Genomic DNA, 21,336 nt, shown 5'->3' with positions numbered 1-21,336 from the left:
GTCAAACATTAAGTCTAGAAAATTCAAAAAAAAAGGATTTGCTTCTTTTATTTCTCTTTTCTTATCAGAGTTAGTCATTAAGGTAAAAAAGAAAAGAAAAAAAAAGAAGAAAAAGAGAATGTTAGTTTGTTTACTTTATTCCCGATTTTCCCGAACTATGCAAAGATCTGATTCATGTGGCGTCATGATATGTAGGCAACCTACATAGGGTTCGATCGAATTATTTTTTTTTCTATTAAAAGAAAAAGAGAAAAAAAAAAGAAAAAGAGAGAAAAAAGAGGTGAAATTATGGGATGTGAGAAATGAGAAAAAGAAAAGAGTGATGATTAAAAAAAGAGAAGAGGAAAGAAAATGAACAAGCTAAGATGTGTTAGAAAAGAAAAGAGAAGATTCAAATGAACAAATTGGGATGATGCCAAGTGACCTTGTGACCCTCGAAGTCATTCTTGAACCGTTAATTGTTGCTAGGTGCATTGCACGTAATTTGATATTTTTAGCTATTAAATACCCTAATGCTAACATGATGACTTCACTTTGTTCCTCTTTGTTATCCTCATTATAGAAGAAGGGTGGTTGGTTTGTGGTTCTTAAACTGGTAACTCTTCCATACAACAAAAGGTCAAAGAGCAAGGTAGCCATGGCTAGCAAAAACTTGGACATAGGGGTTATTGATCCGTCTAAAGGAATTATTGAATCAGAATCTGAGTTGAAATGGGAGGTCCAAATGTTGAAACAGCAGATGGCATAAATGTATCAGTCTTGGATCAGGGAGCATCCTCCACCTTTGGCCACTCATGCTCTTGTAGCTCCTCCTCCAGCTACTTTTCCTCAATCCTCTACCGAGACTGTGTTCAAAATCCCCAATGTCCAATACTATGCTCTAGAACCCACTTTCAAGGTCTCAGGTCCATACTCTTACGCTCCTCATTTTGAGCCTCCCGGTAAGACTGCAAAGCCTGCTAAGACAGTGGAGCAAGATGAGATATCTAGAAAGCTGAAAGGGTTTAAGATGCCAAAGTTTAATTTGTATGATGGGTGTGGAAATCCAGTAGCCCATCTGAGGGGTTATTGCAGTGAAATGAGAAGTGTTGGCGGGAAAGATAAGTTGCTGATGGCGTATTTCGGTGAGAGCCTAACTGGGGTAGCTTTGGAATGGCATACTCGTCAAGATGTCGGTAAGCGACATACATGGGATGAGATGGTGCAAGATTTTGTGCAACACTTTCAGTGCAATATGGACATTGTCTTAAACCGCTCCTCCCTATCTCAGATGGAAAAAAAACTCAAATAAAGTTTTAGGGAGTTTTGGTTTAGATGGAACGAACAAGTTGCTCGGGTCAGTCCTCCGATTGAAAGAAAAGATGTTGCTGAGCCCTGCCAACGACAGGATCCAGTGGACATTCCTGCTAAATGCTTCCAGCCTCAATACCGACCCCATGAATATCCTCGAGCTCCACATAATCTACCCCAGTATTATCCGACCATTTGTCCAACCACTGGGCCATTCCTCATGGCAAGCGCCAGCACCGCATAATTCAATTTTGCCTTCATAGCATTTTCGAGCATCCAACAACCCTAGAAAACTGGGGCATGGAGGGAAACAAAGGCAAAGAGATAATTTCACGCCCATCGAAGAATCCTACACAAACTTGTTTGAAAAGTTAAAACATTCTGGCCTGATCGAGCCGCTCGTCGGCTATACGCCAGACCCATATGCAAAAGGATTTGATCCTACTGTACGGTGCATGTACCATTCTAATGTCCAAGGGCATAGCATTGAAGATTCTTATGCTTTTAAAAGGGAAATAGAAAGAATGATTCAAGAAGGAATAATTATGATCCAAGGCAGTAATACCCCAAGTGTCACACATAATCCTCTACAGGTACATGACAACGCACAGATTGTTGGGATGGTTTGGAATGACGAAGGGTTGGTCAAAGGAGTAAATAAGCCACATGGTGAAGTTAATGATATTGAAATTAGATGGTCTTGGTAATATTGATGTGGAACTCAGTGGCTAAGATGCCGAGCTTGGTAATTGGAAAGATGCTCCTTTGTTGGCTAGCCAGGGAGGAGTCTTGGTGGTTCATTTTGTTGTCATTTCTGTTGACCGGGTTATTGCAGGGTTGTAATCCAGATATTGTCTTGTGACTCAAACCCTTCTATCCTTTTATTTTGCCTAGTTCCTTTAGTCGTAGTAACTCACTTAGTGTTACCTAGGTTTGTTCCAGGTTTGTACCCCAGTTATTTGTCTTGTTGTTCAAACCCTTTCACCATCTATCTAATGCAATTTTCTGCTTCTGTTATTTCTAGTCATTTTTTGTTTAGTACTCTTCTCCTTTTATAGTTCTTTTCATGCAGACTCTAGTGACATGACATGCACGCATAATTCTAGGCCTGGTCTTAAAATTTAGTTTCATCATGAAGCAATGAAATAATTTTGAAGGTGATAGGGACACCTGAGGGCAATAAGTACAGATTTGGACATTTTGAGATCATTTGAAGCCCAAACCATGTAAAACTGGGGCAGATAATTTGGGACGTTAATAGGACGACAAGAATCTGTTACAAGAGAGTGCATCCTAGACAATTTGAAGCGAGTAGTTTTGAGTTCAAGTGTACCTCAGGTAACAAGATAAATCCAAGGGGTTTTGCTCCGAATTGACAGAGCACATCCATTTTGAAGAATAAATCACCCAAGAAGAGCTATGTATTTGACAAGGCACTAAAGAAAAGTGGAAGGCATATCTGTGGTACCAATGTCGATGCTGCAAAAGTAGTGTTATGCATGATCTTCAATTTTTATCCTCAGGTTGCATGTGTTGTACTTTGCATTTTCAAGGATTGGGAGGCCCTCTTTCAGCTACCCAAACACTTATACCCTTCGATCCCCTTTTGAGCCTGTACTGATTTCTTTGACCTCCCCTCTTTTGGAATCAAGTTAGAGTCATACAAAAAAAAAGAAATATAGGTTTATTTTAGAAAGTTCATTCCAAAAGAAATATTCAAAAAAAAAGAAGAGAAAGTAGGGATAAAGAAAAAAAAAGAAGGAAAAAGAAAAAAAAAAGAAAAAAAGAAAAAAGAAAAAGGAAAATAGTAACGCATAGAGGCGTGGGTGCACAGACCAAGGCATATGCTTCACAATGTAGAGAGGCGCCTTGAGACAATAAAACTAGATTCCTTATGGACTATGGATACATTAAACAAATGCAAAATGTACTGGCCAATGCAATTCGTTCGCATGATGCTGGTTTTAAATTGGGATAGGCAAGACATTGATCTAGGCAATCATGATTTTTGAGAAATACAAACTCATGTATCAAAAGGAGCAAAAGCATGTGAAGCATGGGTTCAAATACCAAACAATGAAGTTGATAATGCAGACAAGCACATTGTAGGCATGTCCATTACTTTGGGTGCAAATGCCAAGGACCTTGGCCCCCTCAATAGTGTGGGAATCTCAAGGGGACATCACATGATCACGTGCTACAGTACCGGCTGGCTACAGTAACCGTATGCTACAGTGTCGTATGCTACAGTACCATAGGCTACAGTGTTGTATGCTACAGTGTCGTATGCTACAGTACCGAGCTGCCAAATTGGTGGAGTCTACGTGAAGTTGCTGAAAAGGGGCTATTTACGCAAATCAAATTTAACTCTAGAACTTGGACGCTTTGGACTTGGGATACAACGTCGACATGGACTCACTTGGGCTGTTTTGACAACTACAAAGTTTTAGTAGGTATAATGTGATATCAATTTGGTATTATGCTCAATTTTGATAGTACGTTACATTAGAGTGCAAAGTCTATTTCCTTTCATTGAAGGAAGACAATGACAATTTTCTAATTATTGTATTTACCTTTCTATTTTTAATAAAAAATTAGCCCTAGGCGCTTGTCTAGCGGATTGAAAAAAAAGAAAAGAAAAGTGGGGGTAGCCTATGAAAAAAAAAACAAGAAGCATCTATGTGAACTACGTTTGACCTGCTTCTTGTCACCACAAGATACGTAGGCAGCCTTACGGTTCGGTCATACCAAATAAAATATTTCATAATCCCACGAAGTCGAGAGTGGGGCAGTCTTTCTTAGTAAAAAGAAAAAGGAAAAAGAGAATCAAATTCCCTTGTTTTAGAAATTGGGTCAAAGTTTTAGAATGGATTCCAAAAGTTATAAATAAATTAACCCCGTTTACTTAGTTATTTTAAGCCTTTATGATATCCTTTCTTTCTAACCCTATCCAAAAGCCACATCACAGTCCAAAAAAGACCTCCTAGATAATCTTTGAGAGTGTTGAGTTTAGACATGCCAGGAGCATATGATGTTTTTACTACGGTCAATGCCTTGTCATCAACAGAATCGGAGGAAGAAGAAGAAAAAAAATGAGAGAGTCTTATCAGTGAAAACTTTCACAGGCACCATAAGGCGACGGTAAGTTGAGAGAAAGAACAAAATAAGAGAGGCTTGATGGTGAAAACCCTTCGGGCACTACAAGTCGGATAAGGGTCGTGAATTAGATAGGATAATCGAAGCATTGAAGCCCAGTTTCATGGCAAAAGGTACAACAAGAGTTGAACATTAGATTTACTTGACAGGTTAGGCCACTTAATCTAAAGGTGCATGTCATGGTCATTAGAATTGGTATCCACATCTGACAAGTTTCTACTTTGTAGTTTTCTTGTTAGGAACCATCTCTTCCCACTGTCCTTACATTGTTCCTTTTGTCTTATTCACTTCCTCTTCCTAAGTCTGTTTGGTCAGAACAAATGAGAAATGACTTCAAAATTTGCCACCAGCTTTCCAATTGCACAAAATGGGATCCGGCTAGAACATCAAAGTGGCATAAGTCAGGAAAGAACAGCATGCGCACTGAGTTAGTAACAATCAACGTGCTTTAGGATTCATGTGAAATACAAAGGTTTGGTATATGTCAATTCATCAATAATGCAACAAATCGAGGATGTTGGGTGAACGGATCAAGGGTATTTTCTGTGATAAGGTTGACAGAGAAAGTGGTTAACTAATGACAAGCAAGGTCTTCCAAGTGGAAATCAAAGTTATTATGGCAAGTAAAGGAGCAATAGGCCTCAAGGCCAAGGCCAGTGGTTTAAGTCAGGAAAGAACAGCATGCGCACTAAGTTGCTAACAACCAACGTGCTTTGGGATTCATGTGAAATACAAAGGTTTAGTATATGTCAATTCATGAACAATACAACAGATCGATGATGTTGGGTGAACGAATCAAAGGTATCTTTTGTGATAAGGTTAATAGAGAAAGTGGTTAATCAATGACAAGCAAGGTCTTCCAAGCGGAAATCAAAGTTATCATGGCAAGTGAAGGAGCAATAGACCTCAAGGCCAAGGCCAGTGGTTTAAGTCAGGAAAGAACAGCATGTGCACTGAGTGGGTGGAAATTGACGTGCTTTGGGATTCATGTGAAACGCAAAGGTTCAATATATGTCAATGCATGAGCACAATGCAACAGATGAATGGTATTGGGTTTGAACGGATCAGAGGTATTTTTCGTGATAAGGGTGACAAAGAAAGTGGTCAGTCAATAAACAGGCAAGGTCTTTCGAGTTGAAATCGTAGTTATCATGGGAAGTGAAGGAGCAATCATCCTCAAAGTCAAGGCCGCAAATACCACCATGTTTAAACTCACAAGTTTTCTTTGATAGAAATAGGGGCAGAAAATTTTGTTTGTTCCAGAGAAAACCCTTCATGAGGAAAGCAAGTGCCAGACAGGCTCGGCAATAAGTTTCTAGTACCCTCCTGGATAACGGGATTTAGTAAATTTTGAGACCCTCACAAGTGACAAGGTCTGACGAGAGTTTACTTTTGGGAAGTATAATTTAGAATTTAAGTTTTTCACTTTTGAGATGAGACTAGGTTTAAAAATTTTCAGGATAAGGGAATTTAGCTTAGAACTTATTTTGATAACAAGAATTGGTTAACACTCACAGATGTTCCCAATATCAAACTGAGGCAAAAAAATTTCTTTTGTTTTGTTGCAATCAGGCGCCCACCTGGAGAACAAGGGAAGACGGCACAAGTTCAAAGGAAAGCGGGTCAAGTTGAAATCAGGAGCCCACCTGGAGAAAAAGGGAAAATGGTTCAAGCTTCAAGGGAAAATAGTTTCAAGTAACAAGAGGAGATGGGTCAAGTCCAGCAGTCATGCGCCCACCTGGAAAATAAGGGAAAATGATTCGAGTTTCAACGAAAAGCAGGTCAAGTTCAGCAATCAGGCGCCCACCTAGAGAACAAGGGAAAGCAGTTCAAGTTTCAGGGAAAGACAGGTCAAGATCAGCAATCAGGCGCCCACATGGAGAACAAGGGGAGACAGTTCAAGTTTCAAGGGAAAGCAGTTTCAAAGGAAGACAATTCAAGTTCAGCAATCAGGCGCCCACCTGGAGACAAAGGAAAACAGTTCAAGTTTTAAGGGAAAGTAGTTTCGAAGGAAGACAGTTCAAGTTCAGCAATCAGGCGCCCACTTGGAGAACAAGGAAAAGCAGCTCAAGTTTCAGGGAGAAGCAGTTCGAGTTTCAGCAGTCAGGTGCCCACCTGGGTAACAAGGGAAAACAGCTCAAGTTTCAAAGGAAAGCAGCTCAAGTTTCAGGGAAAAGCAGTTCGAGTTTCAGCAGTTAGGCGCTCACCTAGAGAACAAGGGAAAACAGCTCAAGTTTCGAAGGAAGATAGTTCAAGTTCAGCAATCAGGTGCCCACCTGGAGAACAAGGGAAAGCAGCTCAAGTTTTAGGGAAAAGTAGTTCAAGTTTCAGTAGTCAGGCGCCCACCTGGAGAACAAGGGAAAATAGCTCAAGTTTCAAGGAAAGCAGTTCGAGTTTCAGCAATCGGGCGCCCACCTGGAGAACAAGGGAAACAGTTGAAGTTTCGAAGGAAGACAGTTCAAGTTTGGCAATCAGGCACCCACCTGAAAAATAAGGGAATTCACTTCAGAATACAATTCAAGTCAGCAACACAAGAAGCTCGCGGCAAGAATGCGGGTCAACAATCCGAGATGACCAACACAAGTAGTCTCAATCCAAAATAAAAAAAAGAGGAAAAAAAGAGAAGTGAATCCAAAATACAGAAGCAGAGAAAGATGTGAACTGCTCAAGACGTGGTTGAAGTCACAAGCACCACATGTCCGATGTTGATCCGAAAAGCTGAAGAAGAGCGAGCTAGCATTTGCAGCTAACAAGTGCCAAGGTTCAAATCTAGAGTCTATGAAGAGCCATTCAAGACTCAATATCAATCTTTAGAAGACTTATAGATAGGAATCTTGTAACTCATAGTTGATAGGCTTATCTAGTCTTTTTTATTTTTTGATTTTTGATGTAATAACAGGACCGCGGGCCGGAACCTCGACAGACTCTCTAACTCGGTATACTCCATCATCTCACTCACTTTTGAACTACACATGGCCTGATCTCTTTATAGCCAGGGATATGTAGACAGCTCAGATACTAGGGCTCGGTCACATTCTCCTTCCTCTTAGTTTTTGGTCTCTTTAAATAAGGGTCGGGTCAAAAAACCCCGTCTAGTCGTTCTTTATCTGAAAACTCTTCGCGTTTCCAATCAAAGAGAGGCAGCTGTAGACATGTGATTTTTGACCCTCCCCAAGATTTTTTATATTTTAGCATGTAAATATTTAATTTAGGCCTAATATCGCTATTTCAACTAATTTTGACTCTTTTACTTTATTTTATTACAAGAAAATAAAAATTACAAAAAAATAGTTTCATTAATGTTTTGTAGTCATTTTTAATCTTGAAAAATACCAAAAATAGTTTTGTTTTAACATTCAATCTTATTTTAATAGTTATTTTACTTAAGTAGGATTAATTAATAAATGAGATCGTATTTTTAGTCTCATTCACAGGGAAAGAATAAAATTTGGATTCAAACAACCCATTTTTAAGCCTAATTTTCGGACATAGCCCATAAGTCCTAAGTCCATACCCCCTAACCTAAAAAAATCCTATAAAACAAACAAGACCCTAGACTCTACGACCTAAAAAAAATCAGACACTAGACCCCCTAAACATCACCCGTCGTTTCCAAAAAATGAAGACCCCATCCCAAACGATCTTCTTCATCTGGTGAATTAAAAAAAAAGAATACAGGCAAAAGGAACCCTTGTGACCTGAAATCAGCCGCAACACACATGAAATATAGATAGAAAAATGAAAAAAGATGGACCATCATTTTTCGATCTTCTTTGGTTCCCAAATCAGGAAAAAATGGAACAAAAAGAAGCCCCCCTAAGTTCATGCGGGCGATCACCTTCCTCCAATTCAAAAAAATACGGCAGTTAACACAGAGAGAATGAGAGATTTGGAAAAAGGGACGAAAACAAAGGGCCACTCCAATGTCCTTGTGCACTTCTCCCATGCGGTACTGATCTTCATAGGCAGCAATTGTTGCTCAAAATCATCTCAAAACACCATTAGCACACAGGCTTTAGTCCGAGGTTTCTGGAGAGGTTTTCCATTGAGGTCTTGTTCGCGATCTTGTTGCTTATGAGTCTCAAAGTAGTCCAAGCGTTTGAGTTTCAAATTAAATATTAAGTTCCATTATCCTTTCTATCTCACTCTGTACTTTGGGAATAAAATTAAGGTTTAATTTGTTTTCTGATTTATGCCTCTTTGTGATGTTCTATGTCTTGAATGGTTTAAATTTAATTTGCTATTTTATTCTTGTTCCTTTGTGTTTGACTCTTCTGCCGATAACCCATTGTTGACGTGAGAAGAAGAGATAAATGTGAGTTCAAAATTAAACTTTAGGATTTAATATGGAGTACTACTATTAATATAATTTTTGCCTAATAGACAATACAAAGAGGTGAAAGGTTTTTAACTGATCTAATCAATGAGTCTACCTATCTTTTATGACTATTCAATATTGGGGTTTGGTATACTTTTGTTGGCTGCAATGATGTGATTTTAGGAGGCCAATTTCGTGCATTTATTTTCGTTGGTTTGGTATACATTGCTTTTGGGCTTGCTTTAATCTTGCAGGAAATAGTTACTCCTTTTAATTTGTCATAAGCGCAACTTTGGGCAAGACAATGTTTATAATAATAATAATTGTTATTAATTGTGTATCACGTTCGCGTGACACGAGTACATTTTTATAAAATGAATATCGTAGCTTGCTTTAGGCGCGTTTAATATATCATCCTGATTGTGTACACAGTCGCGTGACATAATTACAATTCTAGTAACCAATTCGGAGTATGCGTTCACGCAACTTTGATCAAACTTTCTTAATAATAAAATTTTTTTAATAGGCATCTAAACTAATTTTGATTTAATAGTCCGAGGTGTGCCATCCACAATTTAATCATTCATGGCCCTCGTATTAATATTATGACTTAGATATAAAAATGGCAAATGTTCGTAGTTGTTTTAGGCCCGTTTAATATATTATTGTGATTGTGGACACATTTGCGTGACATGATTACGATTTCTAAAAACAAAAGCGGAGTATGCATTCGTGCAACTTCGGCCAAACTTTCTTAATAATAATAAAGTGTTGTTAATTGTGGACACGTTCGTGTGACATGATTTTTGACGCGCCAAACAAATGGGTACACGTACGCGTGATCCGCTTCAAGATAACTTCTTAATTAAAAAAGGCAAATACACATAGGTTCTAAAATGAGTAATTAGACAATTTGATTAAGCCAAGTATGATCAAAGCGACTGTGCTAGGAACTCGGGAATGCCTAACATCTTCTCCCAGGTTAACAGAATTCCTTACCCAAATTTCTGTGTTCGCAGAACATATATAGAGTCAAACTTCCTCGATTCGTGATTTTAAACCGGTGACTTGGGACACCATAAATTATCCCAAGTGGTGACTCTGATTTTTAAATAAATAATCCCGTTTTGATTGTCACTTAAATTGGAAAACACTCCCTTAATACCCTTCCGGGTGTAGTAAAAAGGAGGCGTGACACTTGCCATTGGCGGAGTTTGCCTACAACAACAGCTATCAGTCCAGCATTCAGATGGCACTGTACGAGGCTTTATGTGGTAGGCGGTGTAGATCCCCGGTAGGTTGGTTTGAGGCGGGTGAGGCCAGATTATTAGGCACACACTTGGTTCAGGATGCTTTGGAGAAGGTTAAGGTGATTCAGGATAGACTCCGTACAGCCTAGTCCAGACAAAAGAGTTACGCGGACCGGAAGATCCGTGATGTTTCCTATATAGTTGGAGAGTGGGTCCTGCTTTGGGTTTCACCTATGAAGGGCGTTATGAGATTTGGGAAGAAAGGGAAATTTAGTCCGAGGTTTATTGGTCCTTTTGAGATATTACGGCGTGTTGTGGAGGTTGCATATGAGCTTGTCTTACCTCCCAGCTTGGCAGGATTTCATTTGGTATTTCATGTTTCGATGCTCCGGAGGTATCAAGGTGATCCATCGCACGTCTTGGACTTCAGTTCAATCCAGTTGGACAAGGATCTATCTTATGTTGAGGAGCCAGTGGCAATATTGGACAGGCAAGTTCGAAAGTTGAGGTCAAAGAACATTGCATTAGTGAAGGTTCAATGGCGGGGTCAGCCGATCGAGGAGGCGACCTGGGAGACCGAGCAAGATATGCGCAGCCGTTACCCGCATCGTTTCACTACTTCAGGTATATCTCTATGCTCGTTCGAGGACGAACTAATGTTTAAGTGTAGGAGGATGTAACGACCCGGCTGGTCGTTTTAAGAATTAATGCCTCGATCCCCTATTAACTGCATTCCCTATGTTTATTTCTGCTATTGTGAGTTGCCAGGAGGATTTATTTAGAATTTCGAAGAGTTTTGGGACACTTAGTCCCTAAATGAGAGTTTAAGTTTTAGAATTTGGACCGTAATTGGAACAGTGTGAAGACGGCCTCGGAATGGAATTTCATTGGTTCTGTTAGCTCCGTTGAGTGATTTCGGGCTTAGGGGCGTGTTTGAATTGTGTTTTGGAGGTCTGTAGCTTATTTAGGCTATAAATTTCGAAAGTTGAATTTTTGAAGTTTCTCGTTCGATAGTGAGATTTTGATATCGGGGTCGGAATGGAACTCCGAAAGTTGGAGTAGCTCTATAGTATTGAATATGACATGTGTGCAAAATTTTAGATCATTCGGACGAGGGTTGATAGACTTTTTGATCGAAAGCGTAATTTGAGAGTTTTGGAGTTCTTAGGCTTGAATCCATGGTTAATTCGATGTTTCGATGTTTTTTTCGGTGTTTCGAGGATTGGTACAAGTTTGGATAGTGGTATATGACTTGGTTTTGCTTTTGGTTGAGGTCTCGAGGGCCTCGAGGTGGTTTCACATGGTTAACGGGAAGTTTGGATTTGGGGATTTGCAGCTAAAGCTGCTGAGTCTGCTATCATAACTGCACCTACGGCTTGGGGACCGTAGGTGCGAGCCTACAGAAGCAAGAGGGAAGCCGCAGATGCAGCCAAGAGGAAGAAAGGCCGGAACAACAGATGCGGAAGTTTAGCCGCACCTGCGAGCCCGCAAATACGGTGCCTGAGGCGCAGGTGCGGATAAGGAGGATTTATGGGAAACCACAGAAGCGGTTGATTATACGCATGAGTTGTCCCGCAAGTGCGGAAATATGGACCGCAGATGCGGTATCGCTGGGCAGAATATATAAATAGATGCCTTCACAAATTTGAGTTATTTTCACCTCTTTTCAAACGGGAAGAAGCTTTGTGGAGCATTTTCGAAAGAGATTTTTAGAGGGATTCATTGAGGTAAGGTCTTTGGTCCTTAAGCTCGTTATTGTGGTGATTTTTATCATTGTAAGCATGAAATTTGAAGGAAAATTAGTGGTAAATTAAGGGTTAGGGCTTGGTTAATTGGAGAGCTTTGAGTGGTGATTTGAGGGACCATTTGAGGTCCGATTTTGGTACTTTTGGTACGACTGAACTCGTAAGAGTGTGAAGTTTCCGAATTTATAAATTTTACCTGATTCCGAGATGTGGGCCTGAGGGGCATTTTGGTCATTTTTCCTAATTTCGCGTATTCTCTTACAATTAATTAGTGGGATCAGTTACTTGAAGTTATATTTACATTATCCAATTGATTTGAATAGATTTGGGCCATTTGGAGTGGAATACTCGTGGCAAGAGCGTGGTTTCGGGTTGATTTTGAGCCAGTTCGAGGTAAGTGGCTTGCCTAACCTTGTGTAGGGGAAACTCCCCTTAGGATTTGGTATTATTAATATTTGAAATGCCTTGTACGTGAGGTGACAAGTGCGTACTTGTGCTAATTGTTGAAAATCTGATTTTTATTAAGTAACTATAATCGTGTTTCCTTTCCTGTTTATACTACTTGTAATTTAAGCCTATTGTTAGCTTAGAGAAGCATGTCTAATTGACTTAATTGCTTTACTTGCTCAAACTAACTTATTTGGATTATGTGCAGCATGCTAGGCTAGAAATACATGTTTTACCTTGGTATGGAATTTGAATTGAATTATGTAATCTTCGTGTTGTTGCTGTGTGTTTACTTTGGGACTACGGGACGGTATCCCGGGAGATCCCCCTGCATGTTTACTTTGGGACTACGGATTGGTATTCAGGGAGATCCCCCTGCACTTTTATATTAGAACTATGGGACTGCACTTGGTAGATTCCCCCAGTATTGAGTATTTACATTTGGGACTATGGATCGGTATTCCGGGAGATTCCCGCGCACTATGAGTTGGACTACGGGACGGCACCCGGGAGATCCACTGGATATTTATATTTGGGACTATAGGACGGTATCTTGGGAGATCCCCGGTCGTTATATCTGTGTTGAGTTGTATTCCTTCTGTGATTATTTGTCTTTGTAGTAGCTGTTGTTGTTCTTTCTCTCCTGTGTTACTTCTTACTATTGTACTTAATTATGATGTCTTATTCTATACTGTTATACCTTGTATTTCATTTAACTTCAGTAGGACCCTGACTTTCCTCATCACTACCCGACCGAGGTTAGGCTTGGCACTTACTGAGTACTGTTGTGGTGAACTCATGCCCTTTCTGCGCATGTTTTTCATGTGCAGATCCAGGTACTTCGACTCAGCCCTACTACCCTTAAGGCGAGGCAATTTTCTAGAGACTTCGAGGTATATCTGCCGCGTCTGCAGACCGAGGAGTCCCTTTCTATTCTCTCTTAAAGTATTAGCCCTTCTGTACTTACTTTTGTTTAGATATTCTGGAGTTAGATACTTGTAGACATTCAAAAGATTGTGATTTCAAGAGATTCCGGGTTTTAGAAAATGTAGTTCCAATTTGAGATTTGTATTGTATATATCGAGCGTTGATTTCTTTTCCACAATTTGTTAGGCTTACCTTGTCGTAGAGACTAGGTGTCGTCACGACAGTTCATGGAGGGCGAACTTGGGTCGTGACAGATGCTCTCTTCAATTCTTCTCTAATGTAAACATGGCTTTCCCAAGCATAGCATAGATAGTAAATAGAACCTAACTGTTGGCCAGACAATTAAGCAATTAATCATAGAATTGAAAAAACAACCATATATTGGTGAATTATAATTAAAGTTAAGTCAACGTTAAACAACAATATTCATGGCTAAATCACAACCCCAAAACAATGGGTTTTAGCCACTCATGATATATCAAACAATTTCACAAGTGTTGGATAATTGAAAATACTAAGAAAAAGATGAAGAAAACTAAGATACTTGCTCCAGAATGTTTCTCGTGTGTATTTTTATTTAAAAGTGGCGCCTCTCATCTCAAAATAGGCTTAGTCTTGCTTTTATACTCATTGGGTAGGTCTTGGGTCGAAAAAACCTTGTCCCGAGCAAAGTGGGAGAAATTCCCGACACCAGCACTCAGGGCAGCATGGGGCACTAGCCCTAGCGCTGGCCCTTTGAACATTCTATAAACTGCGCCACAGATGGCGTGGGGCGCTGCCTGTGGCGCTAGAATTTAACATTTTCCCATTTTTCTCCGTTTTGGTTCTAATCTCGCACCCTTTTCCCCCTATTTCCTCCGGATGATTCCTATATATAAAATACCACGAATGAATATAAATCAATACAGTTTACATCCAAAATCCATGAAACACGAGTAAAACATGAGGCGATATACATATAAATATATATATATATATACTTTAAGCTAAATATCAACACCCCACACTTAGACTCTTGCTCGTCCTCGAGGAATGGGACTATCAACTACACCCCAACAACATACACATCTCAACTAGAGAGGAACACTTTAATTTTTAACCATACACGCTACCCTTGACTATGATCGCCACTGGCAATCAAGCATGAACATACAAAATTCACATTCCTCCTGTTTTAAACATGCCCAAGTATATCCATTTCAATTCAAACAACCTATTCGTAACTACCCTACCTCAAGAGCCGACTCGTTACCACTAAGCACCCTCAACTCACGCACTCACCCAATAAGAGAAGTTATATTACCAATCCTCCATGAGATCATGTGCTCTCACCAACAAACAAAAGAGTGAATATAGAATGGTCCACACATTCAAGTATGCAATCAAATATACTTGAAGGACATCACACATTTGAACAAGATTCGATCACTCTCACAAAGAATTTCATGTACATTTCGTGGTAGTACCACAAGCTTGCCCGTAGTGTACATCTATGCTAATCTAAGCTAGCCAAATCTAAGATCAATTATGACTTTAAGGTTTTAATGTAGGTTAAGGGACGGGTAGGATACATTTAAGAATAGTGACTAACTCTCCTATGCACTTTAATACACAACACTCACAAATTGAGCACATATTCTTCTCAACCAATTCTCTCGCCACAAATATACAACATAGTCCTTTTTTTCCAATTAAGCACTTCTATACTCCCACTAGCACAAATTAGTAAGATTAGGAGGTGTGTGTTTTTCTACATTATTTGACTATTATTTTTTTTCTTTCTTGCAAATGTTTTATTTTGCTCTTTTATTTTTCTTTATACACACTCCATACATTAAGGTTCATCGGCTAGTGACCTCTTTTCACAATTTTTTTTTGTGCACCTTAAGGGCCCTTCCATGGTTCCACTCGAAAGCTACTCCCCAATCTCTCACCTTACTTATTTTAGCGACTAAGTATCTTAGGAGGTAAAGGTTCAACAATCTCAAATTAAGAACACAATAGGAGTACGATTTGTCATGTGGGTGCCAAGGAAAAGGTCTATAGGCTCAAAGGGGATAGCAACGAAAAATTTTATTTAAGTTGACAACCACATCTATGATCAAGCAAGAAACGCCTACGTTATCTCCTAGACTAGCACAACTTATTGATTTCTCTTTGATTAACATAGGGGGCAAGTTCTAGACTACACAAGACAACACAGAAGATCACAATACCTCATATACACATTGCACACGACTCAATCAAGGCAGTTATGTTCAACTCTCAAGTCAAGCAAGCACATATAATTAAGAAATTTAAGCAATATTACACTATATGGCATACAAGTCGAACAACTGAGAAAAGGCATCACAAAATAGGCTATTTACGGCCATTAACAATCAAATCAAACACATGGAAAGATAGAGTGCATGTCATATCCTAATGTGCCAGCACAAAACACGTCAATAGGTACCTCAAAGCAACTCAATTTCTTCCTAACCTACTCCTAAAAAAAATAAAGTACCCGGTTCGAGCTACACCCTTGGAAAAGAACCAACGCCCAAAGAAAAACAAAGGGATACAACCTAACTATCCTAAAATGAAAAAGAATCTTTTGGTTGTTTTTAATCGGACTTTATCCCTCAAGAAAATTGTCCAACAGATCCATCGTCGGGAAAAGTCCAAGATTTTTCTTAAAAAAATCTCTTTTTCTATTTTTGTATTTTTTTTCTTTCTTCCTTTCTAAAACAATCTAGACTAAAACTAGGCTAAGTAAAAACTAATAAAAAGAAACAAATTGATACAAATTTATACAAAGTATTTCACAAGAAGTAGTTCTACCACCCCACACATAGCATGTGCATTGTTCCTAATGCATGTGAAAATGTAAACTCCCTTCTAGTCCTCCTCCTCCTCCTCCTCAGCATGCCCGCCATCCGCAGCTCCCATCTCATCATCATCATCAGGTCCCAGGGAAACCAAAGCCATGGGACCCATGATATCATCACCTATCTCATCCTCAGTGTCGGAGCCTTTGTAAGTGTTCTCGTCCTCCGACGAGTGAACAGGGCTGCCAGGTGAAATCCCCAACATCTCTTTGGAAGAACTAGATAAATCATTGCGTACATGCATACGCTCCTCGTCAGATATACCCATCCTGCTCATGAGTACATTTAAGGAGTTATAAAGATACTTGTTGAAGTTCTTGTCTCTTTCGTTTCCTGCTGCCTGAGTGAGCTTAGATGTAGTCTCCAACAAGGATGTGATGTCCAACAACCCCTTAGGAGCCTCCACCACCTCGTCATACTCGGGGTATTCCGGCACCTCCTGGAAAAGAATATACTACGTGAGCAAGTTGCCAAAGAGAAACCTCTTAATCTGCCGCTCAAATTGTGTGCGGGCCATCTCCCCCGGCATGATCTAACCCACATTAATGAGTCTCCCAATCAACAAAAAGAATATCACACACACTCAATCTCGAGTGCATTTTCTATTGTGTTCAACTAGTATGAGTTGAGCCTACACGAAATTCTACCACACTTTGTTGGTCTTGTTGAAATCAGAGCGAATCATCTCAAGATGGCCATCACCCTTAGTTCTAGTGCACTTGGCATTTGAATCGATGCCATATAGAGTGTGACATATCGCCGTTTAGCTTGGTTTTTTTACAAATTTTTGTAGCCTCCGAGGGTTAGAGTTCTCAACTCCCAAAAATTCACACAAGGACTACCTATCCAGTAGCACGTCCTTTCCACGGGCATATGATCTGAACAAGTTTGCATTCTAGTTGGCGTGCAGTTCCCGCACCATGCTCAAATTTGCATAGACCGGGCACTCTAGGAACTTATCCATCTTGATTTCTCTTAACTGGGCAACCACATCCGGGAAGTTCTGTTCCCAAAGCTTTTACATTAATGCCCATCTTGGAGACGTACCGCCCATATGGCACAAAGGTATTATGCCATCAAATGGCGTCATCACTCACTAGATCCAAGCGAGGCCTTGGTCTCAATGGAGCTATCATTGATTTGTCGGCAACTTGTTTTCCTTTTGCTTGCCTAGATGACCCTTCCCCTTGCCTTTGTTTGCATTATCACGAGCCATAGCAACCTACAAAACAAATAAACATAAATGTGAGAACAAATCAAGAAATTTGCCTAAGGTTATCGAGCGAGTCAAAAATGACCTCACACTTAAAACCGAAGGCTCAATGTATTATACTCACAATCATGGTTTAAAACGCATAAGTGTTGCACCATAAGGCAATGGGTTCTCAAGACTTCCCCATGTTCCACAATAGCTAAAAGGCAATAACTATGCCACACAAACAAGTGATTGATCATGGCGAAGTGATTTAACCTCAATGCAAGCAAGTGGCATATGGTACACTAAATTAGCTAATTCTACAAAACACTACAACATACATAATATAGGATAAATGGTGTGGGCGACATGTGTACATTGAAACCAAGCTCCCATGTATGTAGAATCATTACCAAACACCCCACAATTAGCATGATATCACATACAACTACACTCGGTTACTCATACTTCACCGGTCTACAAAATACTCATTCAAAACATTTTAACAAACACCTTGTGGGCATAAAGTGTGTGAAACTTAGTTTAATAATGGTGGAACATGGTGAACCTCCCAAATTTCAATGAAGTAGAGGAAATTCTAGTTTACTACTCCGTATACAATACAACCACAAACCAATTTCGTCCCATATTTGGGCCACCCACCATAGAACAAGTCTTAAGAAGCAACTTAGTGTAAAATTTGGGGAATAGGCCATTTGGGAGGGGGTGTTTATTATCATCTACCAATTAGAAGAAGAAGAAGAAGAAGAAGAAGAAGAAGAAGAAGAAGAAGAAGAAGAAGAAGAAGAGGAGGAACATACATGTAGGATATGAGAACAAGAGAGAAGCTTGAGATATTTGAGAGAGAGAAGGGAGAAGATCATGGTAGAAGGTTGAAAGAGGGAGAGAGTTATGGTGAGTGAGAGAGAGAAATAGAGTTAAGTTGTTGGAGTTGTGTTTTAATTTAAGATGGGTACGGATTGTAAGTTAGGTTATAATGTTAGGATATATGGGTATATGGTCAGGTTTTATGGGTATGGGTATTAACCTAATAAACAAAAACAAAAAAAAAAGAATTTGTACCCACCTGCACCCCCCAGCTCAGCGCCCTATCCTAGGTTTGGAGCTGAGGGGTTTCGACATACTGTAAAGTGCACCACAGGTGGCGTGGGGTGCTGCCTGTGGTGCTGGAAATCTGATTTTTTGAACTTTTTTTTTTGAATTAAAACACCGATCCCCCGAGCATTTTATATATCCAATTTAAATGGCCCACTCCATCCTACCTATAATTTCTATGTCTACAAAGAAATAAAAAATCTAGTCTACTCTAACTAAAAAAATTTAAAAACTAGACTATGAAAGCAATAAAAATTATGTTGCCTCCCAACAAGCGCCTGATTTAACGTCGCGGCACAATGCAGAGCCTTGCTTACTCATCAGCGAATACTACTTTGGTCTTCTCACAATCAATGATTCCTCCCCAATAGTGCTTGACTCTGTGTCCATTCACTAAAAGTTTTCTTTCAACATGTAACACGCGCAGCTCAATTGCACCATAAGGAGTGACTCTTACCACCTCAAATGGACCTAACCATCTCGATTTTAACTTCCCAAGAAACAGCTTGAGGCTAGAACTGAACAATAGTACCTGTTGACCTAGTTTGAAGTGACGTGGCTTGATACGCTTGTCATGCCATCTTTTTGTTTTCTCTTTGTACAGCTTAGCATTTTTATAAGAATGCAGCTTGAACTCATCAAACTCATTCAATTGCAAAAGTCTCGTCTCGCTTGCGGCTTCAAGGTCCATATTTAACTTCTTAATGTCCTAGTAAGCCTTGTGTTCAAGTTCAACAGGCAACTGACATGCCTTCTTATAAACAAGCTTATACAGCAACACCCCAATTGGTGTTTTGTATCTGTATGCCCACAAGGCATCATCTAACTTTGCAGCCCAATCCTTCCTATTCACAATCATTGTCTTCTCTAATATTTGCTTTATTTCTCTATTAGACACCTCAGCTTTGCCACTTATTTTCGGATGATATGTCGTCGAAGCTCTATGGCAGACCCTATATTTAGCTAGAAGGTTACTCAACAACCGATTGTAGAAATGTGTCCCCTCATCACTAATTAAGGTACGTGGACTCCCAAACCTCGAGAATATGTCCTTCTTCACAAATGCAGCTACCACCATGGCATCATTTGTTTGCAATGCGATCACTTCTACCCATTTTGACACGTAGTCAACTGCTAGCAAGATATATTTATTTCCTCTACACAATAGGAATGGTCCCATAAAATCTATCCCCCTCACATCAAAAATTTCAACCTCCAAGATATTATTCAAAGGCATCTCATGCCTCTTTGTGATTGTTCCTGTTCTTTGACACTGGCCACACTTCTTAACAAATGCATGGGCATCCTTGAATAATGTTGGCCAAAAGAACCCAGAGTGTAATACCTTTGCAGCTGTCATATCACCTCCATGATGACCCCACAAGGTGAGGTGTGACAATCATACAACACTAATTCCACCTCCTTTTCTAGAATGCATCTCCTCATCAACTGATTAGCACACGGCTTGTACAAGAATGGCTGATCTCAGTAGTAGAAGTTCAAATCATGTAGAAACCTCTTTCTAGCTTCAGATTCAATTTCAGGAGGAAGTACCCCACTCACAAGATAATTCACATAATCCACTTACCATGGGGGAGGGTCTTGGGTGATAGCAAAAAGTTGTACATCAGGAAATTCCTCTTTAATTTGCCTACCCTCCTCCACGTTGTCATGATTTTCTAGCCTTGATAGATGGTCAACTACTTGGTTCTCTGTGCCTTTCGATCTCATATTTCTACATCAAATTCCTTTAACAACAAAATCCAGCGCATCAATCTAGCCTTGGATTCTTTTTTTGTAAATAAATACCTGATTGCTTCATGATCAGTATGGACTATGACTTTTGTTCCCACCAAGTATGCCCGGAATTTCTCAAAGGCACATACAACGGCCAACAACTCTTTTTTAGTGGTGGTGTAATTTAGTTGTGCATTATTAAGAGTCTTACTCGCATAGTAGATGGAATAAAACATCTAGTCCTTCCTCTGGACATTACCCAATAGCATGATCGCTTGCAATACACATAAGTTCAAATGGTAAGGACCAATCTGGTGTCGCAATAATGACGGCAACCACCAATTGATTTTTGAGCTCTTCAAATGCCTTCAAGCAAGCTTCATCAAAATTGAAAGTTACATACTTTTCAAGAAACATGCACAATGGAGTAGCAATTTTTAAAAAATTATTAATAAAGCGTCTATAGAATCCCGTGTGTCCCAAGAAACTCCGGACACCCTTCACAGAAATTGGTGGAGGTAAGTTTTCAACCGTCTCCACCTTCACTTTATCAACTTCAATGTCACTCCTTGACACTCTGTTACCTAACACGATGCCTCTTGCACCATAAAATGGCATTTTTCCCAATTCAACACTAGATTTGTTTCTTCACAACAGGCCAACACCTTGCCTAAATCCATAAAGACTTCCACAAATATTTCCATTATATTAGTGAAAATAGCCATCATGCACCTTTGGAAAGTAGCTGGTGCATTACAAAGACCAAACGGTATTCGCTTGAAAGCGAAAGTGCCATAAGGAAAAGTAAAAGTGGTCTTATCCTGATCCTCTAGGCATATGACAAGATGGTTGTATCCCGAATAACCATCAAGGAAAAAATAATATTCATGCCTCGCCAATCTGTCTAACATTTGGTCAATGAATGGAATTGGGAAGTGGTGTTTGTGGGTTTCTTTGTTGAGACTTCTCTAATCAATACACACTCTCCACCCCGTCACGGTGCGAGTATGAATTAGCTCATTTTTTTCATTCTCTACCATAGTTATCCCCCCTTTTTGGGCACACATTGCACTGGGCTTACCCAGTTGCTGTTAGAGATAGGGAAGATGATACCTGTATCGAGCCACTTAATTACTTCCTTCTTCACGACCTCTTTCATAATGAGATTTAATCTCCCTTGTTGCTCAATACTGGAGCGGTCTCCATCTTCCAGAAAGATTTTATGCATGCAGAACGATGGACTGAATCCTTTGATATCAGCAATTGTCCACCCAATAGCCTTTTT

At 39.7% G+C, this 21,336-nt stretch overlaps 1 protein-coding gene across 1 annotated transcript; it reads right to left on the bottom strand.

Moving 5' to 3' along the window:
• Positions 1-20,306: 20,306 nt before the first annotated feature.
• On the bottom strand, positions 20,307-20,669 carry LOC142175868 (putative mitochondrial protein AtMg00860). Its single transcript, XM_075242873.1, has one exon. The coding sequence runs from the start codon at positions 20,667-20,669 to the stop codon at positions 20,307-20,309; it is 363 nt and encodes a 120-aa protein (XP_075098974.1).
• Positions 20,670-21,336: the final 667 nt, after the last annotated feature.

This window comes from Nicotiana tabacum, chromosome 3 (assembly GCF_000715075.1).
Source record: "Nicotiana tabacum cultivar K326 chromosome 3, ASM71507v2, whole genome shotgun sequence".
Lineage (NCBI taxonomy): Eukaryota > Viridiplantae > Streptophyta > Magnoliopsida > Solanales > Solanaceae > Nicotiana > Nicotiana tabacum.
Note: the sequence above shows the minus strand (reverse complement) of the source record. Positions and strands in the feature narration are given on the sequence as shown.